The following is a 26,176-nucleotide window of genomic DNA, read 5'->3' as shown; positions in this document are numbered from 1 at the left end:
GGGGCCAGGCCAGGTCTGCCTCTGGGCTCCAGCTGCATGTGGAACATGCTGATCCCTGGAGGTCAGGACCCAGTGGCTTTGAGACGAGGTTCAGCATGGGTATGAAGGGCTCAAAACTCCAACTTGCGAACGGCAGGGCAGAGTCTCCGCAAGACTGGTGGGTGTGAATGGAAGGGCCACCTCTAATTTTGTATATTTATGTTCTTCTGGACCTCCCTCCCCCGCAGGACAGGTTTCCATGGCAAGGAGCCCAACCCCTTATGGCTCCTGCCTACTTCAGCTGCTTAAGCCTCAGGGTGGGGCTCAGCTACCCATCTCAGATAGATAGATGGATCTTGTAATGGTATCCTTACTACATCACACCCATAAACGGGCCCAGATGCATTTCAGAGACAAATCCATCTGCTGCACTGGGTGGAGGAGGGGAGGGTCCTGAGGCCTTCCACATTGGGGGCGGAGGGAGGGGGAGGGTCTTGAGGCAGGGGGAAGGTGGAGAGCCCCTCCACAATGGACAGCTGTCACACCTGCTCCGTGGTTTGACATTCAATCACAACATATGAACTTGAGGTGCAAGTTGTGCGGGAGGAGTAGCTCAAGAAAGACTGCTCAGGTGCTGGAGGTGCTGGGCTGGGGAGAGGCCAGGAAGGACCCCCCCCCCCACCCCGCCCCAGATCTGTTCCATGGCCATGCGCGAGCTGGGTTGGCCAGGGCTTGCTCCCCCACTCGGGCATACTCCAGGCCTCCCTGAGTGACAGAATTTTCTTCAGTGTGCAGGACCGGGGTGCGAGGCACTCACTCCCTGCATGCTGACCCCCGCCCCCCCGGCTGATAGCCCCGAGCCTGGCATCCCGAGCTCCCTGCGCCCCTCCACGGACCCGGGAAGGCCCTGCCCTCCCCAGGCTGGACCAGGGTCCCCACGCGTGTGTGGCATCTGCCCCGTACAGCTTTGGAGACCGAAGAGACTTGGCCAGCGTTTAAAGATACAACCAGATCTTCGGACAAATCCGGCTTCCTAGTGCCGGGAGTCTGCCTCCAAGGACCCTGCTCTCCCAGGGCAACTGCTGCACGGACCCTGCCTTGGGCCCGCCCGCCTCGCCTGGCCCCGCCCCCGCCTCACCTGGCCCCGCCCCCCTTCAGATGGCCCTGCCCCGCCCCGGCCCCGCTTCAGATGGCCCTGCCCCACCCGGCCCCGCCCCCGGCCTGCCTCACCGGGTCCCGCCCCCACCTCACCCGGCCCCGCCCCAGTCCGCCTCGCCTGGCCCCGCCCCCGCCTCACTCGGCCCCGCCCCGCCCCGGCCCCGCTTCAGATGGCCCCGACCCTGGCCCGCCTCACCTGGTCCCGCCCCCGCCTCAGATGGCCCTGCCCCACCCGGCCCCGCCCGCGGCCTGCCTCACCGGGTCCCGCCCCCACCTCACCCGGCCCCGCCCCAGCCCTGCCTCACCTGGCTCTCCGCCCCTGGCCCACCTCAGATGGCCCCGCCCCCGGCCCACCTCACCTGGCGCCCCGCCTCACCTGTCCCCGGCCCGCCTCGCCTGGCCCCGCCCCCGGCGGGCCTCACCTGGTTCCGCCCCCGCCTCACCCGCCCCCGCCCGGCCTCACCCAGCCCCGCCCCCGCCTCACCCCGCCCCCGCCCGGCTCCACCATGCTCCGCCCCCACCTGAGAGGGCCCCGCCCCCGCCCCGCCCCCGCCTCAACCGGCCCCGCCCCCGCCCGGCTCCACCATGCCCCTCCCCCACCTCAGAGGGCCCCGCCCCCGCCCCGCCCCCGCCTCACCCGGCCCCGCCCCCGCCCGGCTCCACCATGCCCCGCCCCCACCTCAGAGGGCCCCGCCCCGCCCCCGCCTCACCCGGCCCCGCCCCCGCCCGGCTCCACCATGCCCCGCCCCCACCTCAGAGGGCCCCGCCCCAGCCCCGCCGCCCGCCCGCCTCACCTGGCTCGCCCGGGTCCCCGGCGAGCTGACACTGCGCCGGCCCCGCTTCCCGGGGACGGCGGGCGGGCAGCTCGGGGGCGGCCTGGCACCCGGCTCCGGAGCGGTTCCGGATAGAAGGGGCTGCCGTCCGCCCCGCGCAGGGCAGCGGGAGGGCCGGAGCGCCCTGTGGGGTGGCCGGCCGCTGGGTGGGCGCGGCCCCGGCGGGGACGCCGCGCGGCCCCGCTCTGACATCCGGCTGTCCCACCGGCCCTTCCAGTTTCTCCCGGCACTCGGGGCCCCGGCCCATGGCGGCCGCGCTCGGCCGCCTCTGCTGAGGGACCCGGCCTGCGTGCTGACCCCTGGCCGGCCCCATGCGCCTGCGGGGGCCGCCCTGCCCGGCGCCCCCCGGCATGGAGCTCTTCCTGCGGAAGCGGCTCGCCTTTCTGTCCTTCTTCTGGGATAAGATCTGGCCGGACGGGGAGACGGAGGAGGGCGCCCCCGAGCCCCCGGGACCTGGCGCGGCCCCGGCGCCCGAGCCCCCCGCCGCGGGGGAGCCCGGCGGCCCCGCGCTGCCTCGAGCCCAGCTCTTCCGTGCGCTCTACGACTTCAGCGCGCGCTGCGCCCAGGAGCTGAGCGTCAGTCGCGGGGACCGGCTCTACGCGCTCAAGGAGGAGGGCGACTACATCTTGGCGCAAAAGCTCTCAGGCCCGCCCAGCACCGGGCTGGTGCCCATCAGCTATGTCGCCAAAGCCACCCCCGAGGCCCTCCTAGACCAACCGTGAGTACTGCGCCTGCGAACCCAGGAGTCGGGAGGCGGGGGGGGGGGGGGGGTCGGGAAGCGGAGTCATGCGGGGTTTGGGTAGGAAGTGTGCGCAGGAAGGGCGCAGGTGTCCCCACGAAGACCAGGAGAACAGTGGGTTCTGTGGAGGGGGACCCAAGCGTGAGCAGGGCGCGCACCCAGCTGGCGGCCTGCCAGGGACCCTGCCCTCTCACGGGTTTGTTATGGTGTTCCCCACTGTGTGAATGGCCACTGCTTGCAGACCTGGTCTGGGGCCTGGGATGCACCTACCAGCTGAGATGGGACTCACGCTGCTTGGGGTTGGAGGCCACGACATGAGGCTCCGGGTGCCCACGCAGCCGGTCGGAACCGTGAGCTGACCTCTCCTTCCCATCACCCTCGGCTGGGTCTAGAGGTGTGCCTGGAGAGTGGGTGCAGTTCAGGGAGCCCCCCCCCCCCGCCCCCGGCTCCTGGAGCGCCTGAGCTCCTGAGGCCTGGAACAATCAATTTTGCAGCAAGTGGCTGGCATGGACACCTGGCCATTTGCATAAGCCTGCCGTCTGAGGGCCGGTCCTTTCTTGAGTGGGTCTTTGGAGAGCCTCACACTGAGGATCAACAGGGCCAAGGATCTTCCTTGGTTATGGCACGTGCCAAGGGCCAGCCCAAGAGGGCCCTGCTGTGTCCCTGCTGTGTGGTGGTCACTGTCACGTTCTCAAGCAGCTGGCCCGAGTCCTGGGGCATGGCCAACTCATCTTCCCCTTGAGGAGTTAGCCCAGGCATGGTGGCTACTGCAGTCTCTACTGTCAAGACAAGGCCTGCCCTGCCCAGACTGGGGACCTGGGCACCTCCTTCGGTGCTCCTGCGCTAGGAGTTCACGCAGCGAGGGGTATGCTGGGCAGGAGCAGCCGGGAAGCAGGGAGGAAGTGGGGCTAGCCCAGCCAGATGCAGCCACCCAGTGGATTGCTGCTCTTGCACCCGACTGGCCCTGCCCTGAGCCCTGGGCCTGGCCTCTGCAGATCAGCCTTGAGTCCCAGCCTCCTGGGGTTCCTCAGCTCTTACAGTCTCCAGGGCCATTTTTCACATGCCTAGGGAAGTTGGAGGCGCGGCCCTTGCTACCTGCTTCCTGGTGGGGGCAAAGGACTAGGGAGCAGGCCCACAGGCTCCCCGCTGGCTCTTGGGGTGGGGGAGTAAGGGACCCCCGTGCTCCCTGCTGGCTCTGGGGGGGGTAGGGAACCACATGCTCCCCGCTGGCTCTCAGGGGGTATGAGGACTCCATGCTCAGGGCTGACTCTCAGGGGGTGTGGGGGGCCCATGCTTCCCGCTGGCTCTCAGGGGGTATGGGGACCCCATGCTCAGGGCTGACTCTCAGGGGGTATGGGGACCCCATGCTCAGGGCTGACTCTCAGGGGGTGTGGGGGGCCCATGCTTCCCGCTGGCTCTCAGGGGATATGGGGACCCCATGCTCAGGGCTGACTCTCAGGGGGTATGAGGACTCCATGCTCAGGGCTGACTCTCAGGGGGTGTGGGGGGCCCATGCTCAGGGCTGACTCTCAGGGGGTATGAGGACTCCATGCTCAGGGCTGACTCTCAGGGGTTGGGCCCCCATGCTCCCTGCTGACTCTCAGGAGGTATGGGGACCCCATGCTCAGGGCTGACTCTCAGGAGGTATGGGGACCCCATGCTCAGGGCTGACTCTCAGGGGGTATGGGGAGCCCATGCTCAGGGCTGACTCTCAGGGGCCCGGGGGCCCATGCTTCCCGCTGACTCTCAGGGGGTGTGGGGCCCCATGATCATGGCTGGCTCCCCAGGGGGTTGGGGGTTGGGCTGGCTCTCAGCGGGGTGTGGGTTCCCGTGGGCCTCCCTGGCTCTCAGGGCGTTGGGAAGCTAGGGGCAGGCCCAGCCAGGGGGTGGCTCATAGCCACCCGGTGTAGGAGGGGCTTCTGGAGCTGTGGGCATGGCAGGCAGGGCAGCGCTTGTGGGAGAGCTAATGACTGCCTGGCTGGAGATGAAAGGGTGACCCTACTCACTGTGTCATTAGTCCCAGACAGTTGGCCCCGTATCCCAGAGAGTGTTCCTGGAGCTCCCTGCAGGGCTCAGCAGAGGTTCAAGTTTGCTAGGTTGTGCCTGTGGCCAGCCTGGGGCTGGCGGTCACTTCCTGAGCAGGGAACTGGGGGTCATTTGCAGCAGGGCTACCACAGCCTGTGCCCAGGACATGGATAGTTTCGCCCGTGGGAAGCCACATTTGTGTCACATGATGGTAGCCGACCCAGCCCTCACTCTGCAGCCTGATATTCTGAAAGATAAGCCGGGCGGTGCAGAGCCTGGGCTGGGCCACCCGGGGCGGGACCTGCAAGGTGACCGCTGCCCCCTTCACTTTCAGCTGGTATTTCAGGGGGATCAGCAGGACCGAGGCCCAGCAGCTACTCTTGTCACCCCCCAACGCTGTGGGGGCCTTCCTCGTTAGGCCCAGCGAGAGCAGCCTCGGAGGGTTCTCACTCTCAGGTACCCAGAGGGCCGGACACACGCTCCTCCCGGAAGAGCCTCGTGCCTGGCCCCACCATGCCAGCCCCTCCTGGCCTGGGGAGGGCTGGTCCCGAGACTCCCAGCCCCTTCCTCATGCTGGCAACATGCTCGTCAGCCAGCCTGCTTGCCCACCCACCTACCTGCCCGCCTTCCTTCTCTCTCTCTCTCCCTTCCTCCTCATTCTATGCACTTCCTCATGGGGACTAGAACAAGGAACTATGAAGCTTGCCAGGTGCTGGTGGCTCACGCCCGTAGTCCTGGCTACTCAGGAGGCTGAGATTGGAGGGTCTCCAGTGAACTCAGCCGCAAGTGGAGCTGGGGCGGGAGTGGTGGAGCACTAGTCTTTGAGCAAAAGGAGCTCAGGGACAGTGCCCAAGGTCTGAGTTTCAGCCCTAGGACTCAGACACACACACACACACACACACACACACACAGACACACACACACACACTCTAAAACACTTCTTATGTTCTCTGGGTTCTGGGTCCTCCCACTGCTTCCTGGCCTGCATCTGCTCCTCCCGCCCCCCCCCCCCCCTTATATAGTGCTTGCTACCTCAGGCACCTCCTGTCAAGTCTGAGCCAGGCCACTTGGGAGACTGGGGTCAGGGTGTCTGGGCAGGGGCAGCCAAGGCACTGATGTTGTCTCTGTCCCCAGTCCGGGCCCAGGCCAAAGTCTGCCATTACCGCATCTGCACAGTGCCCAGTGGCAGCCTCTACCTGCAGGAGGGCCGGCTCTTCCCCAGCCTGGAGGCCCTGCTTGCCTACTATAAGGCCAACTGGAAGCTGCTCCAGACCCCCTTGCTGCAGCCCTGCGTGGCCCCGGTAGGCCTGAGCCTGTCCCTGCCCCCATCCTGCTCCTCTGGTGGAGGGAAAGGGGGGATGTCCGTTGTGCTTTGCTCTGCAGGGGAGCAGGAGGGACCTGTTGGGGGGGGGGGTATTACCGCTGCCCCAGCCCAGCCCGGGGGCAGAAGCTGTAGGAGGCCCTGTGATCTTCCAGGTCTCAGGCTGCAGGCAGCATTCCTGCTGGGGGGGTGGCAGCAGGGTGGCAATTAGGTTTCTCTGCCACCTCATGGCAGCTGGCCAGGGGTGGTAATGAGAGTTTGAGGACGGATGTCCGCTCCCTCCCTCTGACTAAGGGGCCACTTAGGTCTCACAGTCCAGGGCACACCTAGTCAGCGTGATTTCTCCTTTCTGCGGCCTGTGTGCTGGGGTGGAGAGGCCCGCGGCTCTTCTGCGGCCTGTGTGCTGGGGTGCAGAGGCCCGCGGCTCTTCCGGGAGCGGGTGGGGAGGCCTTCCTGCCACCTCTGCCATGGAAGTGTTGTCCCCACAGAAGGCCCTCGTGCAGGACGAGTGGGAGCGGCCACACTCGGAGTTCGTCCTCCGGAGGAAGCTGGGCGAAGGCTACTTTGGGGCCGTGTGGGAAGGCCTGTGGTTGGGCTCCATGCCGGTGGCGGTGAAGGTCATCAAGTCAGGTGAGGCCCTCTGACCCCCGCCTCTGGGCCCAAAGCCTGGGGACCGTGGTGGGGGCCTGGGTGGACCTGGAGCAGTGTCTCCTTCTTCCCCAGCCGACATGAAGCTGGCCGACCTCACCAAGGAGATCGAGGCACTGAAGAGCCTGAGGCACGAGCGGCTGATCCGGCTGCATGCCGTGTGCTCTGCGGGGGAGCCCGTGTACATTGTCACTGAGCTCATGGGCAGGGGCAACCTGCAGGCCTACCTGGGCAGTGAGTACCCACCCACCGCCCTGCAGCCCCCCGGCCCAAGCCTCTCGGGCCACCACCTCCTGGGCCCTCTGTGCCGCCTCCCGCTGGCTGGACTCTGGGCTCCTCCCTTCAGAGGGAACTTTCCCAGACAGGTCTCTCCTCCTCCCACTGTCTCCTTCTAGGGGATGGTGCTTCTAGGTGTCTCCTCTGGCCTGAGGGGCACACCCCTCGGGGCTGGGAGGCAAACACTCAGGGCTCTCCAAGGAGTGGGTTTGGCCAGGTCGGCCGATGTCTGACCCTGCCTGGACTCTGGCTAGCAGAGCTTCAGACGGAGGCTGGTGGTTCTGAGACGGGATGGAGTCCAGGCAGGAAGGGAGCCCATTTTTGTCACCACAGCCTGTGGACTATGATCGTGGACCCCGGGCGCTGGCCCCCTCTGAGCCTCTACGGGCCCAGGCCAGTAGCCAAGAAGCAGCCGGAGGGTCACGGGGCAGCCCAGGACCATGCTTTCCACCCGACTCGTGCCCACTGGGCCCCTGTCCCTTGTAGCCACGGGAGCCTGGGCCCGCCCGTGGCGGTCTCCGGGCTCTGGCTGTGAGCTGCTTTCTCCCTGCAGGCCCCGAGGGCCAGGCCCTGAGCCCGCCTGTTCTGCTGGGCTTCGCCTGCCAGGTGGCCGAGGGCATGGGCTACCTGGAGGAGCGGCGCGTTGTCCACCGGGACCTGGCGGCCAGGAACGTGCTCGTGGGTGATGACCTCACCTGTAAGGTGGCTGACTTTGGTCTGGCCCGCCTCCTCAAGGTGTGCGGGGGTGGGGGGGTGGGGGGGTTCTCACAGGGGAGGGCACTGCCCCCTCCCCCACCCCCCGCCACTTCCCCTCCTCCCTGCCCACCGCCACGTCCTCTTGTCCCCAGGATGACATCTACTCCCCAAGCAGTGGCTCCAAGATCCCAGTGAAGTGGACTGCACCCGAGGCGGCCAATTACCGCGTTTTTTCCCAGAAGTCAGATGTGTGGTCTTTTGGGGTCCTGCTCTATGAGGTCTTTGCCTATGGCCAGTGTCCCTATGAAGGTGAGCCGCCCTGGAGGGGACAAGGCCTCATCGGGGAGGTCCGTCTCAGAGGGGACACCTGAAGGAGGCACCCCTACCTGCTGACCACTGCGGGGAGCCAGGCCCCAGGCTGGAGGGAGGTGGAGGCTGAGCCCCCCAGGTGCTGACGACAGCTTCTGCCTGGTCCCTCTGGTGCCCTCGCCCCCAGGAATGACCAACCATGAGACCCTACAGCAGATCAGCAGAGGGTACCGGCTGCCGCGCCCGGCTGCCTGCCCGGCAGAGGTGTACCTGCTCATGTTGGAGTGCTGGAAGGGCAGCCCAGAGGAGCGGCCCTCTTTTGCTACGCTTCGGGAGAAGCTGGGTGCCATCCACAGGCGGCTTCACCTGGGCCTCACGTGACCAAGGGCTCCGGGCCCGTGCGATCAGTCGTCACTACCAGCGGGGCCTCCCGAGGACCGTGCCTGCCGCCACCGCCCACCAGGGACGCCACACAGCCTGGAGCAGTGCCAGACACAGAACGCCTCACTACGGGCCTCTCTTTGACACAGGCTGGTGACACAGGCATGTGCTCACCAGGTAGATACCTACCACGTGCAAGGCCACCAATGCTGCCGCGATGGCAGAGGGAACTGCTGCTCTCTGCCCACTGTGGCCCGAGTCCCCGGTGTCTCCAGCAGGGCCCCAGGGAGGCGCTGGGCAGAGGAGTCCCCTTTGGAACCGGCAACTCCCTTCTTGAGTCTTATCCTGGGCCAACTTGACTTCCTCCCAGGGTCAAGACTGTCAGGCCCCATTTCCTACTGTGGTTTTGTTTAAGTAGCCAGTAGTTGGCTGCTGCCAACAGATTACATCTGTAGTCCTAGCTACTCAAGAGGCTGAGATTCTGAGGTTTGAAGCCAGCCTGGGCAGAAAAGTCTGTGAGACGCTCATCTCCAATTAACCAGCAAAACACCAGAAATATTCATGTGTTTCAAGTGGCAGAGTGCAAGCCTTGAGGGGAGAAGGCAAGTGAGAGTGCAAGGCCCCGAGTTCTAGCCCTGGTGCCGTTGTGCACACACACACACGCACACACAGTTCCCTGGAAGACCCCAGCTACACACCCAGCCACCCAGCACCCTAATGAGACCACAGGAACACTGCCCTCTCTGCCCCCCATGGGCAGTGGCAAGCCTGTGCACATGAAGGTAGCACGCAGTAAACCTGCTCCCGGGGACAGAGCTCTGCACAGGTTGCTGCATACCAGCCCCTACCACCCAGAGCCTGGCACGGGGGGCTGATGGGATCCATCCAGCTAGCAAAGGTGCAGAGACCTGGACCCAGTACAGCATATGGGGGCTGCCCCCCCGCCGCGGCAGGGGTACCTGCACAGCACACGGGGTTGGGGGGGCAGGCTATCCCCTCGGGGCACAGGTACCCACGCAGCACCTGCACAGCACACGGGGTTGGGGGGGCAGGCTATCCCCCCGGGGCACAGGTACCCACGCAGCACCTGCACAGCACACGGGGTTGGGAGGGCAGGCTATCCCCCCGGGGCACGGGTACCCACGCAGCACCTGCACAGCCCACGGGGTTGGGGGGGCAGGCTATCCCCCCGGGGCACAGGTACCCACGCAGCACCCACACAGCACACAGGGTGGGGGGAGGGCAGGCTATCCCCCCGGGGCACGGGTACCCACGCAGCACCCACACAGCACACAGGGTGGGGGGAGGGCAGGCTATCCCCCCAGGGCACGGGTACCCACGCAGCACCCACACAGCCCCCACACAGCCCATGGGGCCAAGGGGAGGGCAGGATGGTCCCCCGGGGCTCAGGTACCCACGGGGCATCCACACAGCCCGCGGGGCCAGGGGGAGGGCAGGCTATCCCCCGGGGGCTCGGGTACCCACGCGGCACCCACACAGCCCACGGGGCCCTGTGAAGGCTGCAGGAACCTGTGACCAGCTCTTCAGGCCTCCCTGAGCCAGGCTGGGATTGAAGCTGGGACGGCTGGGTTGTCCCAGCAGGCCCTATTTGCATGTGGGGGAGTCCCTCGCTCCCCAGGAAGTGAAGGATCTGAGTCACCACACTGGCCTGTCACAGAGCGCCAAAGGGTCTTTGCTCAGGGTCCCACGGCGCTGCGCTCCACCTCTTGGCAGCCATACCCAGAAGCCTGTGGGCAGAAAGGTGGGCCTCAGTTCCCCGCTCCCCCAGGAGATGGGTCTTAGAGCTGTGCTGCACCCACCGAGGCCCGCTTGCTCCTCGTGGCTGACTACAAGCCCCACCTGGGGCTGGACCTGCACTGTTCCAGGAGACCCCTCAGGCAGGGCGGAGCTGCCGGAAGCAGAAGCAGTCAGAGACTTCCTAGAGGGAGGAGGTAGGGTGGGTGAAGGGAGCAGGGGTGGGGACACCCAGCCCCGAAAAGGAAGGAAGGAACGAGCCCCGGGTCGCTGGGGGGAGTCGGGTCAGCCTGGCTGCGGCTGGGGAAAGGCAGTCCTGGGAGTCTGGAGAGGTGGGCCCTCCCTGCAGATGGTGGGGAGCAGGGTTTGGAGTGAGCCTCATGAGAGAGGCCCGCTGGGCCACCTCCTCTTCAGCCAGAAGCTCTGACCTCCCGCTGGAGTCAGCGGGGTGGCTCAGGCTGGGGCTGGGGACCCCCCCGCTCCTGGGCAGCTGAGCAGCCATGGGCACGATGGGCTGGTCCTCTGAGGCTGGGCCTTCGGAAGGCCCAGGGCCTGGGGAGAGGCACGGGGCTGGGATGGGGGCCTCTGCAGGAGAGGCTCTGCGGGGAAGCAGGTTTATCTGGCCCACGTGGCATTCCTGGGTGCCCTGTCAGCCGTGGCGGAGCAGGTTTGGCTCTCCTGGGGACTTCCCTGCTCCCTGGTGTGGCTTAGAACCATCTAAGCCGGGCCACCGCCCTTGGACTCCGCCTGGATCCAGAGGCCCAAGTCTCGGGCCCCTCACATGGACCCCCCACCCCCCGCCACCTTCGACCACCATTTTTCTTCCCTGCTAGTCCTCATCCGACCCGTCCATTGCCCTCCTTCACAGCTTGGGTGGTAGGACCTGAGTTGGGAAGGCCAGAGTACTTGTAAACCTGCTAAATAATCCACATGCCTATTCTTCACCTCAAAATGAAGCAGGTGGATGGCTCCACAGTCTTCCTCTTAATAAACTTAGGACCTGGGGTCTAGCAGTGGTAGTGTTTGCTTATGTAGCTGAGGCCCTGAGTTGGCTCCTCAGCATCTCAGGAAGGGTGGGTGGGGGCTCAAATGAGGAGTTTACTACACAGGTTCCAGGTCCCAGGTCACACTTCCTTACAGCCTTGGCACACATCCCCCCCACCCCCCTCCCCAGGGTGGCTGTCCCGAGGAGCTCTAGGTAGGAGCACTTGGAGTGGGGAAAATCAGTTTCAGGTTCACTGGCTGTGGGTGGGGGTCATGGTGAGCTGGCAAGGGAGGGAGGGGGGCAGGAAGTGGGGGACCGAGGTGACGTGGATACTCGCAGCCGTTGCGCACAGTCTCTGTGCACCCCCGGTGCTGTCCTTGTTAGACCCTGTGCACTGCAGGCAGGCTCAGTGCAGCTCCACTTCCAGCAAGCTGGCCAGGCGGCCCCCACACCTGCTCCCACCTTTGGGACCCAGAGGGCCCTGTGGGTCTCCCTAGCCAAGAAGGTCCTGGCCCAGCAGGCTGCTGGGAGGTGGCTCCTCCAGGCCAGGTGGGCACTGGAGTGGCTGCCCACTCAGGTGGGCAGTCGTGGTGCCTATCCTGGGCTGAGTCATACCCAGGCCCAGGTGTGCCCTTCCTGGTCCACAGTCATCACCAACCCTCTAGCACCACCTCAACTCCTTCACCGCAGGAAACTCGGGTCCCATCTACCCCCGTTGGCCTCTTCGTCAGGCCAGATCCTAGGACACCTGTCCAAGGAGTTAGTCCTCAGGACTTCATGTCCACCCAGCTCTTGTCTCTGGCCCTCAGGACTGCCATGCCCACCCAGCTCTTGTCTCTGGCCCTCGGAACTGCATGCCCATGAGCTCTTGTCTCAGGCTCTCGGGACTGCCATGCCCACCCAGCTCTTGTCTCTGGTCCTCAGGACTTCATGCCCACCCAGCTCTTGTCTCTGGCCCTCGGGACTGCCATGCCCACCCAGCTCTTGTCTCTGGCCCTCGGGACTGCCATGCCCACCCAGCTCTTGTCTCTGGCCCTCGGGACTGCCATGCCCACCCAGCTCTTGTCTCTGGCCCTCGGGACTGCCATGCCCACCCAGCTCTTGTCTCTGGCCCTCGGGACTGCCATGCCCACCCAGCTCTTGTCTCTGGCCCTCGGGACTGCCATGCCCACCCAGCTCTTGTCTCAGGTCCTCGGGACTTCATGTCCACCCAGCTCTTGTCTCTGGCCCTCGGGACTGCCATGCCCACCCAGCTCTTGTCTCTGGCCCTCGGGACTGCCATGCCCACCCAGCTCTTGTCTCTGGCCCTCGGGACTGCCATGCCCACCCAGCTCTTGTCTCTGGCCCGTGGGAGCCAGCCCTCGGGAAGGGAGCCTTCCTGGTGGAAGAGAGGCTGCGGTGTATGCTTGGAAACCTGCTCAGGGCCCTCACCACTTTCCTCAACTTTACCCCACACTTCCAAGACTCACCCACGTGGCTGTGCGTTCAGCCGGACCCCACCTGTCTCCCATCTGATGTGATATCGGATACTTGGCCACAGACAGTGTGAGTGCTCAACATGACTGGCGGGGAGGAGGACATGAGGAAGGGGGCAGGGGAGCCCAGCATGGTGGATACGGGGCGGGCGCCGGGGAGGCCGGGCAGGCCAGGCTCTCTGGGTGGATCTAGGACCTGCCAGATGGGCGCTGGGAGTGGCTTGCCTTCGATTGTCCTGAGGAAATGGGACGGGCCGCCTGTCGGGGCCAGCCCCGCCTCTTCCCCCCAGCCGCAGGTGCCTCACGCCGCGCACAGCTGGCCCTGCTGCTGCGCTGCCATGGTGTCCCGGGGCCAGGACCACCTGGGCCCCAAGTATGTGGGCCTCTGGGACTTTGATGCCAGAACGGATGAGGAGCTGAGTTTCCGGGCGGGAGACCTGTTCCACGTGTCTCGCAAGGAGGAGCCGTGGTGGTGGGCCACGCTGCTCGATGCAGCAGGCGGGGCCCTGGCCGAGGGCTACGTGCCCCACAACTACCTGGCTGAGAAGGAGACGGTGGAGTCTGAGCCGTGAGTGGCCCTGGGGCTGGGGGGCCTGGGCACGGCGGGGGGGGGGGGCGGGCAGAGCACAAGGGCAGGAGACCAAGGCTGTACAACGGCGGCTGTGCAGCGGGCTGGGTCCACCCCGGGTCTGCCCACCCTGGTACCTGGCAGGGCTGACCCTGTGAACGTGTGACCTCTGGAGACAGGACCGCTTCCCTGTTCCACCCATGACCCTCTGTGAGGGTCCAGTAAGGACAGGGGACCAGGCCAGGCTGGGCTTTCAGGACCCCGGTAGCAAAGTCTGTGTGGGAGTGCCAGGGCCTTTGGGGTGCGGAGTTTACTCACTTTCCAAACAGCCAGAACCAGACATGTGACCTAGTTAGGAGAGGCTGGGCCACTGGAGCAGGCCTGTCACCACAGGGTGTGGGGGAGAAGGCCGCATTGACGCCCCTCCCGCCTGGCACCCCGCGCTGTCCCCGGTCCTCTCTCAGCTGGGTTACAGGGATGCCGGCCCCGGGCGCGTCTGAGGCAGCTCTGAGCTCAGGCTGGGGGGGGGGGGGGCCCAGCGGTGGGGTTCCTGCTGCCTTGCTGACAGGAAGCTCAGCTCTGTCCTTGTCCTCTGCACTTAGCACCTCCTGCATACCAGAGGCCCGCGAGCAACAGCAGTGCATTAAGCTGTAAAAGTGTCCGAGGCAGGGGTCCGTGATGGGGACAGTGTGGGGACACAGGTGGCTGGCGGAGGGCCTGGTGGTCAGCACCTCAGGGACAATGGCCCTGAGAATCCAGCCCACACGAGAAGCAGAAAGAAGGTGGGGCGGTAGGGGGAGGGACGAGGAGGAGGTGGGTGGTGGGGAGGGAGGGGCAGCGGGAGCGCGTGTCCGGGGGCCAGAGCGGGCGTGGCTGGGTGCAGGCCCGTGGGTTCAGGCCCGCTTCCCTGCAGGTGGTTCTTCGGCCGCATCTCCCGCTCCGAGGCCACGCACCGGCTGCAGGCGGAGGGCAGCTCCACGGGCTCGTTTTTGGTCAGGGTCAGTGAGAAGCCTGGCGCCGACTACGTCCTCTCAGGTACCGCTGCCCCCCTCCCTGCCCGCGCCCCCCGCTGGGCTCCTGTCACACGGTGGTCCACACGGTGGTCCCGTGGGAGCCCTGAGCCCCTCTGCGGGGCAGGAAGCGAGGCGGCCCCCTGGGATGGGGGCTCCTCCCGGGTCTTCTCCTGCCAGTCCTGCTGGGGGAAGACAGACCCAGGGGGCCCATCCTGTGCCTGGCCTGTGTGTGGGGTGCGTGGCCTGCGTGTGGGGTGCGTGGCCTGCGTGTGGGGTGCGTGGCCTGCGTGTGGGGTGCGTGGCCTGCATGTGGGGTGCGTGGCCTGCGTGGGGTGCGTGGCCTGCGCGTGGGGTGCGTGGCCTGTGTGCGGGGTGCGTGGCCTGCATGTGGGATGTGTGGCCTGCACTCGGGGTGCATGGCCTGCGTGTGGGGTGCGTGACCTGCACGTGGGGTGCGTGGCCTGCGCACGGGGTGTGTGGCCTGCACGTGGGGTGCGTGGCCTGCGCGTGGGGTGCGTGGCCTGCGTGGGGTGCGTGGCCTGCGCGTGGGGTGCGTGGCCTGCGCGTGGGGTGCGTGGCCTGCGCGTGGGGTGCGTGGCCTGCATGTGGGATGTGTGGCCTGCACGTGGGGTGCGTGGCCTGCGCGTGGGGTGCGTGGCCTGCGCAAGGGGTGTGTGGCCTGCGTGGGGTGCGTGGCCTGTGTGTGGGGTGCGTGGCCTGCACGTGGGATGCATGGCCTGCGTGGGGTGTGTGGCCTGCGTGGGGTGCGTGGCCTGCGTGGGGTGCGTGACCTGCACGTGGGGTGCGTGGCCTGTGCGCGGGGTGCGTGGCCTGCGAGCGGGGTACGTGGCCTGCGCGTGGCCTGCGTGCGGGGTGCGTGGCCTGCATGTGGGATGTGTGGCCTGTGTGCGGGGTGCGTGGCCTGTGTGTGGGGTGCGTGGCCTGTGTGCGGGGTGCGTGGCCTGTGTGCGGGGTGCGTGGCCTGTGTGCGGGGTGCGTGGCCTGCATGTGGGATGTGTGGCCTGTGTGCGGGGTGCGTGGCCTGCGCGCAGGGTGCGTGGCCTGCACATGGGTGGGTGGCCTGCAGCGTGGTGCGTGGCCTGCACTGTCCTGTGTGGCCCAGAGCCTCCGTGTCTGGAGTGTGGGCAGATGCCACCCAGGCAGAGGCTTGTGAGGTCAGGGCAAGAGCAGGGACAGAGGACATGGGCCTCGCCAGCCACGGACCCAAGCCTGCAGGGCCGGGCGGAAGGGGGGGCGGGGACCCCGCCCGTGGGTGCCTGCTCACGCCCCCTCCACCACCCTGCCCCCAGTGCGGGACGCCCAGGCGGTTCGGCACTACCGGATCTGGCGGCACGTCGGGGGGCGGCTGCACCTGAACCAGGCCGTGTCCTTCCCCAGCCTGCCGGCGCTGGTGAACTACCACAAGGCCCAGGGCCTCACCCCTGGCCTGCGGCTGACGGTGCCCTGCTGGAAGGTAGGCTGCCGCCCTGGGACGTGCTCACTAGGGCCAGGAGGCGGGTGCCCCGGCCTGGTCACTCACAGTGGCCACCAGAGGTCAGCTGTGCCGTGTAGGAGCTCAGGGAGGCCCCACACGGGGAATTCCAGCCGATGGCCAAAGGGGCCAGCAGCCCTGGAGAGCCAAAAGCCAGAGGGGACCCTGGCCCAGGCGAGGGCGGGCGGGGCACTAAGCCTTTGCCATGCTGGGCAGGGCCCTGAGCTTGGGGATAAGCCCAAGCTCCTGTGCGGGGTCCAGAGCGGGCCCCTTCCTGGGAATGCGTGAGGGCCTCCTCTGCCCCACCTCTCTCTCCCTAGCACAAGTCGGAGCCTCTGCCCCACTGGGATGACTGGGAGCGGCCGCTGGAGGAGTTCACGCTGTGCAGGAAGCTCGGGGCTGGTTATTTTGGGGAGGTCTTTGAAGGGCTCTGGAAAGACCAGGTCCGAGTGGCCATCAAGGTGATCTCTCGAGGTGAGTAGGGCCAGGGCGGTCTTGGTCAGGAGGCCTTCCGCACCCGTCCTGCCGGCAGGGCCTCCTGACCTTCCTCCGCCGGGGCGGGCGGGGCCCTGACGCATATACGCAGCACCACCTGGCACGGCGTCATGCGGGCCTTCTTTCTTCCAACTGCGCCCGTGGCTTTATTTCTTTTTATTTTTCCAGTCCTGGAACTTGAACTCAGGGCCTGGGCACTGTCCCTGGGCCTCTTTGTGCTCAAGGCTAGCGCTCTACCACTTGAGCCACAGCACCACTTCTGGCTTTTTCTGAGTACTTTATTGGAGATAAGACTCTCAGGGACTTTATTGCCCAGGCTGGCTTTGAACCACCGTCCTCAGATCTCAGCCTCCTGAGTAGCTGGGACTACAGGCGTGAGCCACCAGTGCCTGCATGCACCCACGTTTTTACCTAAATGCACTTGCTACACAAAGGAACTTAAATCCTTAATAATCACTGAAAGCCTGAAAGGTTCACCTAAACCCCTGAGCCTCTCAGGTGTGTCCTCAAACCAGAGCCGCCAGAGGAGCCCAGAGGCTTTGGCTCAGGCAGGATGGGTCACATGGGGATGGCAAGGGCAGATCCGGCCAGTCAGGCCCACGGAGCCTGGGGCGCGGAGGGCGGGGCTGTGGCAGCCCTCCTGTTAGTGCTGGGAGCCTGGGCCCCCGGCCCCCGGGGCATCTGTGGTTTCGGAGCCCCTGCAGGGGGCAGGGCCTTGCTCACTGAGGCTTCCGCCTCCGCAGACAACCTCCTACACCAGCACACCTTCCAGTCGGAGATCCAGGCCATGAAGAAGCTGCGGCACAAGCACATCTTGGCGCTGTATGCCGTGGCGTCCCTGGGGGACCCCGTCTACATCATCACCGAGCTCATGCCCAGGGGGAGCCTGCTGGAGCTGCTGCGGGGTGAGTGAGCAGCCCCGCCCGCCCAGGCCTCCCGGAGCTCACGGGGAACCAGACATGCACAGGGAAGGAAACGGAAATGCAGATCGCTGGTCTCTTGTTGGACAGCCAGGGAATTCTCAGACAGCTTGTGCCCTTTGTAAAAGTTGTTCTAGGCTGGTGCCCTAGCAGCGAATCCCTTGTTTGATCAAGAAATGACTTAAGCTGGCCTCCAGTGACTCACGCCTGTAATCCTAGCTATTCAGGGGCTGAGATGTGAGAATCTCAGGTCAAAGCCATCCTAGGCAGGAAAGTCTGTGAGACTCTTATCTCCAGTGAATCGCTAGAATGCTGGAAGGAGAGCTGTAGCTCAAGTGGGATAGCGCTAGCTTTGCGCACCAAAGCTCAGGAAAAGAAAAGAATAGAAAAGAGACTTAAGATAGGTACCAGGGGCTCATGCTTGTAATCTAGCTACCCAGAAACTGGATATCAGGAGAACTGAGGTTCTAGGCCAGCTTAGGCAAGAAATCCACACACCCTTCATCTCAACTAAGGTTGGGCATAGTGGTGAGCGCCTCTCGTCCCATTTGCAGTGGGAAGGGTAAAGCAGAAGGGTCACTTTCCAGGCCAGCCGAGGGAAGCAGCAAGACCTTATCTAAAAAATAACCCGATCCAAAAGGGCTGGAGGCTGGTGGCATAGCTCAGGGGGTAGAGTGCTAGCTGATGAGAAGAAGCTTCAGGTACCAAGTTTAAATCTGGGTCTCAGAGCTAAAGAGAAAAGAAAAATGGCTGCAAGAATGGCTCAAGTGCTCCCTCTGTACATCACCTCTATAACAACATCTCTGCAAGGATGCAAACAAAAAAAGTAGAGTGCTTGCCTAGCAAACACAAAGCACTGAGTTCAGCTGGGTACTGGAGGCTCAGCTACTCAAGAAGCTGAGACTGAGCTATGGGATTTGAAGCCAGCCAGGGCAAGAAAGTCTATGAAACTCTTATCGCCAATTAACCAGCAAAAAGTGGAAATAGAGGTGTAGCTCAAATGGTACAGTGCCAGCCTTGAGCAAAAAAGCCAAGTGAGAGTGTGAGGCTCTGAACTCAAGCCCCAATACCGCGCGTACCCCCTCACCCCCCACCTGCGTTCAAACCCCAGTACTGCCAAAAAGAAATGACTTGAAATGTGGTTAATGTACTTGACTAAACACAGCTCAGCACAGACAAGAAAAACCACTCTTGGGACTGGAGGCATGGCTCCGTTGGTAGAGCACTATCCATTGAGGAGGAACATCAGAACAGAGTTGGAGTCTCCGTCCCAGACCAAAAAAAAGCCACTTGCAATTTTCATCCCCATAGTCAACGGAGGCTACTTTATCAGTGGGCTGAGTGCAGCCTGTGAAGCCCCAGCTTCTCCCACCTGGGACCTGCCGCCCCTCCCTCGGGTGTGTGAATGGACACACACACACACACACACACACACACACACACACACACACGCACATACCTCACAAGCTTCATCAGCTTCTTCAATGCCAAAACCAAGACAATCTTTCTCAAGCCATCGAGATGCTACCTAATTCTAAATAATAGAATAAAATATTGTACTTAGGAAAAATGACATTTAGTATGTGTTTGAGTGTGCCTGGGGATACACATATTTGTGTGTCATTAACATTTGGGATGCTCAACTGAGAAATTTTGTAGCCTGTTTTTCACATAATAAACCCGACTGTCAAAAGCTACTTCTGGGGGCTTCAGCAGTCGGAAATGAAATGTGTGGATCTCACACCAGCACCCAGATAAGCCCAGCCCCCGGCTCTGCGGCCGCCCGGCCCCTGGAAGGGTGCGGCGGTCAGGTGCCGGAGCATGGTGGACATCTGGCTATGCACATCTTTGTGCGCTGAGGGCTTTCCCTGAGGACCCGCCCCCCTCCGGGAAGCCAGGGGCAAAGGGTGTGCGCACTGCTCTGGGACTCCAGGCACAACTGTGGAAGGACTGGACTGGCCCAGTTCTGATCTTAAACCAGCGCTCCTGCCCTTCGCCCCAGAGGTGGAGCCCGAGCCTCCGGGGCCTGGGCAGATGGTGGCCCTGGCTGGCCAGCTGACTCTGACCTCTGTGGTCCTGCAGAGTCTGATGAGAAGGCCCTGCCTGTTTCGGAGCTGGCAGACATCGCATCACAGGTGGCCGAGGGCATGTGCTACCTAGAATCACAGAATTACATTCACCGAGACCTGGCTGCCAGGAACATCCTTGTGGGGGAGAACAACATCTGCAAAGTCGGGGACTTTGGGCTGGCCAGACTTATCAAGGTAGGTTCCTCTGGGCTTCCTCTCCTCTGGGCTCCAGCTGCAGTCCCAGCCATGGAGAAGACAGATGTGGCCTCACTCCGGGTCACACTGGCTCGGCTCTGGGCACCCAGAGATAAACTGGAGCCTCATGCTTTTACTGATCTTGCACTTCATAGCTTTGCCCTCTGCTGCCCCCGGGCCCAGAGTCTCCGGCAGTGAGCCCCTGGGGCTGCGCGGAGCCCCGTTCACTGACCCGCCAGCGTTGGCTACGGCCCCCTCTAGCGGCAGCAGGGCGGTAGTCACGGTCAGAGGAGTCCGTGTTGCTCGGCTGCAGACCTGCCCACCAGGACCCCAGCCCCTGCACTGTCCAAGCTGCAGGCAGAGGACACAGTGGTCCCCGTGGATCAGCCGGCCCCTGTGTGGTTGCAGGAGGACATCTACCTTTCTCATGACCACAGCATCCCCTACAAGTGGACGGCCCCCGAGGCGCTCTCCAGAGGGCATTACTCCGTCAAGTCTGACGTCTGGTCCTTTGGAATTCTCCTCCACGAGATCTTCAGTAGGGGTCAGACTCCCTATCCAGGTATTGTCGTCCTGTCACCAGCCGCGAGCGGGAGGAGGTGGGGCAGCTCCTAGAGTCCAGCAGACGTGCCTCCCCGTGTCACACCCCTGCAGTGCGTCCTCTGTCCTCTCCTGGAGTGACCCCCGGGGTTCGGGTCCCCAGGGTGGGTGCTACAGCCTGTGCCGGGGAGGGAATGGCAGGTGCTGGGCGTGGCTCCGGTGGTGCCAGCCTCCCTCTCTCCACGCCCCCCCCCCCACAGGCATGTCCAACCACGAGGCCTTCCTGAGGGTGGATGCCGGCTACCGAATGCCCTGCCCCCCCGAGTGCCCGCCCAACGTGCATCAGCTGATGGGCTCCTGTTGGAGCCGGGATCCCCAGCAGAGGCCTCGCTTCACAGACCTGCGCGAGAAGCTAGCCAGCTTCACCAGGTACGAGAACCTGCTCTGAACAGCCTGCAGGAAGCCCGGCCTGTGCCTCTCCCGGACCTGGATGGAAGGCACCTCTGGCTTACAGACAACAGAGGTCGAGGACACACGGAGAAGATGGCAAGTCTGGCTCACTGGAAAGAGCAGAGCAGAGCAGAGGCCTAGACTCCCTCCTATCCTACTTGACACCAGCCACAGGTCCCAGGCGGCCTGCCCTGTCCTCGGGGAGAGGACTGCTCTACATAGGGGCCAACAAGAGTCGAAGCAACAGGCACATCGACCCTGCCACACCCTGCACCGCAGCCCCCTTGTGCATCTTCATCGGCTGGGGGGCTCTGGTGCCACCCAGAACCCACACCACATAAACTGAACCCTTCCCTTTCGTCTCACCTGAGAAGATTTGTTCCCGGCGTCTGGTGAGAGGCCTGCAGAGGGTGTCCTAGACCTCGGAGACAGTGAGAGAGAGGTAAGGTTCCAGCTTCGGCTCTCCCAGGTCTCTGCCTGCGGTGCTTGAGTGGAAGAGAAGGGGAACTTCCTGTCCGCTTTTCCCAAGGTCAGATGAGGCTTCAGAGGGGCCCCGTGGGTCTGGTTTGGGGTGGGGCAGCTGTTTCTCTCCTGAGACCAGGCAGGACTCCTCTCTGGTGGTTTCTGCTGGGCTGGCTGGGATGATGGGTGTGTGAGCACGGGAGCTGGAAAGGCTTCCGCAAGAGGTCATGGCTGGTCCGCTCTGTCGGCTCAGCCCGCTCGGCCCACGCCATGACGGCCCTTCTGGTTCTCACTGGCCGAAGGCTCCCTCTGCCCCTTCAGCCAGTGCCTCCTGCCCTTTCTTCTCAGGGCAGCTCTTTCGTTCATGGTGAAATCACAAAGGACTCTGGGTTTGGGTTCTGCCACTGGACGGGAATCTTTGGGTTGAAGGAGCTCAGTGCCGTGGGCTCACTCCTGTCACAGTTGAAAGCTGATAACGGGACACTTGAGAGGATTGTTTTAGAGCTTGCTGGTCAGAAGCTGACTTAACTGGAAGCTGAAGTTCAAACGGAAGACGTCTTCTAAGGGTGGGAGCCTCAGAAATGCCCTTCGGAAAGCCTGCAGCCACGTGCTCTGCCGGTCTGCCCCTGGCCTTCGGGGTCTGTTACCTGATGGGTCCCGCCCACACCTCCCTTCCACAGCCCGCAGCCCAGCGGCCCCGCCACACCCTGCCACACCCGATCCTCGCACTCTTGAGGGGTTCACAGTCTCCTAAAAGCAACTTCTTGACACTGGCAAGGAAACAGCTTACTGGAAATGACGTTGCTGGATGTATTCTCAGCCACCCGAGAGAGTCCGCAGCCTCCTGCGTCCCAGATGAGCCTGTCTGTGTGGGCTCCTGTGACATGGATAGTTACCTTTTTGTAAAAAATGTCAGGTCTGCAGCCAGGTGCTGGTGTCTCACACCTGTAATCCTAGCTACTCAGGAGGGTGAGATCTGATTGCAGTTCCAGGCCAGCCCCAGTAGGAAAGTCCATGCGACTCTCATCTCCAAAAACCACTAGAAAAACAGAAGTGGTGCCGTGGCTCAAAGTGGCAGAGTGCTATCCTTGTTCAGGAAAGCTCAGGGACAGTGCCCAGGCTCTGAGTTCAAGCCCCAGAACTGGCAAAACAAACAAAACAAAACCACCAACCACCAACCCCCAAAACAAAGAAAGGCAGAAATAGCTGTTTGGAGGACAGCAGCGGGGGCCACGTAGTAGAGTGTGTGATGTCCTGTCGAGGCCCAGAAGGAGCCATCTGCAAACTGGACAAGTAAAGTCTTTTGCACAAACGTTAGCCTTCAGAATAAGGTGAACCCCCCCCCTGCCAGAAATACAATTTGGGTAAAAATGCAAGTGGATGTAAGCCAGGGAGGTTATGCTACTCTGTTACTCAGAACTAGACCATTCTATGTTGCCTGTATATACATGGAGGTTTTATGTATATGGGATATTTCTCTGTATATACAGCACTTTTTATTTAAAGTTCACAATTTAGAATCATTTCTGGCAAGCAAAGCTAGTTTTAGGTGTTGGCAGAATAGAAACAGGGAAGTTTCCAGAACTGTCAGCATTGAAAGTGATACAGATGTAGTTTCTCCCGACTTGGACTTAGTCAAACAGACTTATGTTAGTTTTACTAGATGATAAAACTAGAAATCCAGCCCAAGAGAAGAGGGCACAGGACAGGAAGAGAGAAGGAGAGAGGATCTGGGTACCTGCGGTGCAGGCTTAGAGTCCAAGCTACTCAGGAGGCTGACTCCCGGAGGATCACGGGTCATTGCCAACCCTGGCAGAAAGGTGTCCACCTCCAAAACCACCAGCAAAATGCCAGACTGGAAGCATGGCTCACGTGGTAGAACAGCGGCCATGAGCAAGCCAGCCAGTAAGCATGAGGCCCCGATTTCAAGCCCAGTACCAGTGTCTTGCTATATTATATTGCTCAAACCTCAGATTCTGGCCCTCGTGCCTTTGCCTCCTAAGTGCTGGACTTGCAGGGGTGCACTTTTGTGCCTGGGTTACCTTTGTTGTTCCTTTCTTTTCTTTTTTTTTTTTTTTTGGCCAGTCCTGGGCCTTGGACTCAGGGCCCGAGCACTGTTCCTGGCTTCTTTTTGCTCAAGGCTAGCACTCTGCCACTTGAGCCACAGCACCACTTCTGGCCATTTTCTATATATGTGGTGCTGGGGAATTGAACCCAGGGCCTCATGTACACGGGGCAAGCACTCTTGCCACTAGGCCATATCCCCAGCCCCTGTTGTTCCTTTCTCCTATGCTATTTCTGATATTTGCTTGACTTGTCAACAAGAATACCCTAGGGTGCTGCCTAGTTGTTACAACTCTGAGACCTCTCACTCACATGAACAGTTCAGCAGTAACAGCCGAGAATGAGTGAAGAAAATGAATTTTAGTGATACAGCTTTATAAATAAAACTTTATAAACTTCAGCAGTTTTACTTTGTAAGATGCCTACTTACAAGGTTTCCAAAAATCTAAGTTAAATTAAGTAACCGTTATTGAATATCTGGGCCATTTCTAAGAAAGTCACTGAAAGAGTCACTACGAAACATAACACCTATACTTGCTATATTCTGTCTTTATGCGGCATGCAGAGGCTTGGGGCTGTTATAAGCACAGAAAGTTGTGCAGTGAGGTAGGACATGCTTCTACAAATTATCAAAGTGTTCCTCCAAGGAGCAACACTGGACTCACTTCAAACGCTAACTTCCTAGTTTCCACTAGAAATGAGGGTTTCTAAGAGTTGAGAAACAACTGGGAAAAAAAAGTAGCAAAGAGAAAAGAGCTGGATATTACAAAAGCCAACACAAGTCATATTAAAGGTTGGTGGAAAAGCAATTTTTAAAATTCTAAAAAAAAAAAATCTAAGCTTCAGGGTGGGTCCTGGTGGCTCACACCTGCCATCCTAGCTATCCAGGAGGCTGAGACCCGAGGATCAACAGTTTGAAGCCAGTCTGGGCAGGAAAGACCAGAAGACTCCTATCTTCAATTAAGCAGCGAAAACTGAGAAGTGGTGTGGCTCAAGTGGTGGAGAGACAGCTCTGAAAAAGCCAAGTGAGAATGGGAGGCCGAGTTCTTCCCCGCATGAGCAACGGCAACAAACAAATGCATCAGTCCCCGGCCAGGTGTGGGTGGTAATTCTAGCTACTGAGGCACTGAAATCTGGAGAATGGAGGCTCCAAGACAGCGTGGGCAGAAAAGTCCGTGAGGTTCCATCTCCAGTTAAGAAACAAAGGCTGAGCGGGCGCCAAGGCTCAAGTGGTAGAATGCCAGCTGTGTGCAAGAAAAAAAATAACTAATTTAAAAAATCAGTTTCAGTATTAACAATGTGATGACGTGTTACACATGGCTTTTTTCTTCAGGTAACTGGCCTAGGAAATAAGAACCTTGTGTTTAAAGTATCTTGTACTTCATTTTCTCTGTAGTGAGGCCTTTAATTACCAATGTCTTGTTATTGCCTTTTAAAACTTCTGTCTTGTATTAAATCAAGATCCAGTGTTTTGTGTTGCTTTAACTCTGACAGCTTCTAAAACTCATATCTAAATTAAATTCTTTGAACTGAATTTTGAGTTTCCAAAAGTCTGGGCCCCTCAGAAGACTCCGTCTCTGACCTTGTAAGAGAGATTAAACTAGTTAGTATCCAGACACACCCAAGCATGTGCGGAAAGATGTCAGACGCCAGTGATGCGCCTCTAGGTTGGTTCTAGGTGTTGCTGGGCTGCAGAAGCTGTGTCTAACGTTCCTAGGACCCTGACACGCACTGGTCTGCTATCAGCCATAACTCTGGCTATTATATTAACAAAGTATGTGCCCAGAAACACACTCCTCGTCAACTGCATTGTTCACCCAGCACTTCTTAGCTGTGGCTTTCCTAAGTATTTTATCATTCACAAATGGGCACTTTGAGTCTGAAGCCAAAGCACTGGCAAGCAGCTACCCCCGCCTCCCCATCACTTCTTCCAGACTTATGGCACACGGATGGTGGCCCTGGAATCAGAATCTTAGGATTGGCGCTGTACTGGTGTGTTCCGGAGGCGGACTCACTGCTATCTTGGCACCAGTAGAACTAGAACTACCAGGGCTGAGTGCATAGCTGAAGATGATTTTCTGAAGGCCTTTAAAAACAATGCTGGAAGGGGCCAGGAGTTTGGCCTAGTGTTAGAGTGCTTGCCTAGTATGCACAAAGCCCTGGGTTCAATTCCTCGTTACCATACACAGAAAAGCCAGAAGTGGTGCTGTGGCTGAAGTGGCAGAGTGCCAGCCTTGAGCAAAAGCAGCTCAGGAACAGTGCTCAGGCCCTCAGTTCAAGCCCCAGGGACTGGCAAAAAAAATAAAAACAAACAAAAAGCAAGGCTCTTCAGTGCTCTGGCCTCCTGACTTAAGGAAGCCTCCCTTTTTCCTATTACCTATAGCTTATAGCACTTTGGTGAATAAAGGTGAGGAATTTCTTTCTGTACCTACCTCATCCTTTCAGAAGTCGCAAGACTATTAGCCTGTATTCTTATTTTATGGCAATAGCTATTTGCATAAACTTGACAGACACCTGTTCTTCTGAAGAATACACTGGGGCTGGGAACGTGGCCTAGCAGTAGAGTGCTTGCCTTGCATGCATGAAGCCCTGGGTTCGATTCCTCAGCAACACATATACAGAAAAAGCCAGGAGTAGCGCTGTGGCTCAAGTGGTAGAGCGCTAGCCTTGAGTAGAAAGAAGCCAGAGACAGTGCTCTGGTCCTGAGTTCAAGCCCCAGGACTACCCTCCCTCAAAAAAAATACACTGGCAACAGTAGCGGCAGCACTAAGGCATTGGCTGGAATGCCCTACTGCAGATAAAACTAGCTTTCAGGTGTCAAGGTGAGTTTCAGGGTGCTCACAAAGCCCAGGCCAGGTCCCTCGGACTCCCAGCTGTCTCCCTGTAAGACGGTACCTCTCACATGCCCAGGTGTACTGGGCCTCGGTGTACTCCAAGGAGCTCGTGAAGAAGAACCCACCCAAGTGCACGGCTACTACAGGCACAATCCCGTGCTGCACCCAGGGCTTGGCTTTCCAGCCTTGTGAAGCTTTTGTCGCAAGTCCAGTCTGAGATTCTGCACAGCAGCCCCAGGAGCCTGTGCACTCACAGACCTGTCTATTCTACCAGCCTCCCTAGTTTGAGGGAAGGCCTCATCAGTGTCTTCTAAGGGGAAGTGGGGAGCCCTCTCCAGCTGAGGGCTCCCCAACCCATAGCCACAGGTTCAGATTCCCAGAGAGCCCAGCCAGAGGCCACCCTGGAGTTCTTGTCTAGCTCCAGCGCCCCCAGGGCCTCTGCCCCCACACGAGGGGGCCTCCCTGGAGCAGGACCTGGGGCTGGGGACTCAGTA

The 26,176-nt window shown here is 61.3% G+C and overlaps 2 protein-coding genes across 2 annotated transcripts; both read left to right on the top strand.

Annotated features, from left to right (window-relative positions):
* Positions 1 to 2,153: 2,153 nt before the first annotated feature.
* Srms (src-related kinase lacking C-terminal regulatory tyrosine and N-terminal myristylation sites) lies at positions 2,154 to 8,506 on the top strand. The gene is made up of 8 exons (XM_048349729.1): positions 2,154 to 2,688; positions 5,069 to 5,190; positions 5,869 to 6,035; positions 6,544 to 6,685; positions 6,779 to 6,937; positions 7,533 to 7,714; positions 7,828 to 7,984; positions 8,172 to 8,506. The coding sequence occupies exons 1-8, from the start codon at positions 2,282 to 2,284 to the stop codon at positions 8,363 to 8,365; spliced, it is 1,530 nt and encodes a 509-aa protein (XP_048205686.1). The 5' UTR covers positions 2,154 to 2,281; the 3' UTR covers positions 8,366 to 8,506.
* Positions 8,507 to 12,918: 4,412 nt separating this feature from the next.
* Ptk6 (protein tyrosine kinase 6) lies at positions 12,919 to 20,503 on the top strand. The gene is made up of 8 exons (XM_048349736.1): positions 12,919 to 13,148; positions 14,062 to 14,183; positions 15,472 to 15,635; positions 15,974 to 16,127; positions 16,892 to 17,053; positions 19,151 to 19,332; positions 19,741 to 19,894; positions 20,133 to 20,503. The coding sequence occupies exons 1-8, from the start codon at positions 12,919 to 12,921 to the stop codon at positions 20,318 to 20,320; spliced, it is 1,356 nt and encodes a 451-aa protein (XP_048205693.1). The 3' UTR covers positions 20,321 to 20,503.
* The last annotated feature ends 5,673 nt before the right edge of the window (positions 20,504 to 26,176 follow it).

The sequence above is a fragment of the Perognathus longimembris genome, chromosome 6 (assembly GCF_023159225.1).
Source record: "Perognathus longimembris pacificus isolate PPM17 chromosome 6, ASM2315922v1, whole genome shotgun sequence".
Taxonomy (NCBI): domain Eukaryota; kingdom Metazoa; phylum Chordata; class Mammalia; order Rodentia; family Heteromyidae; genus Perognathus; species Perognathus longimembris.
This window is presented reverse-complemented; position numbering and strand designations above follow the sequence as displayed.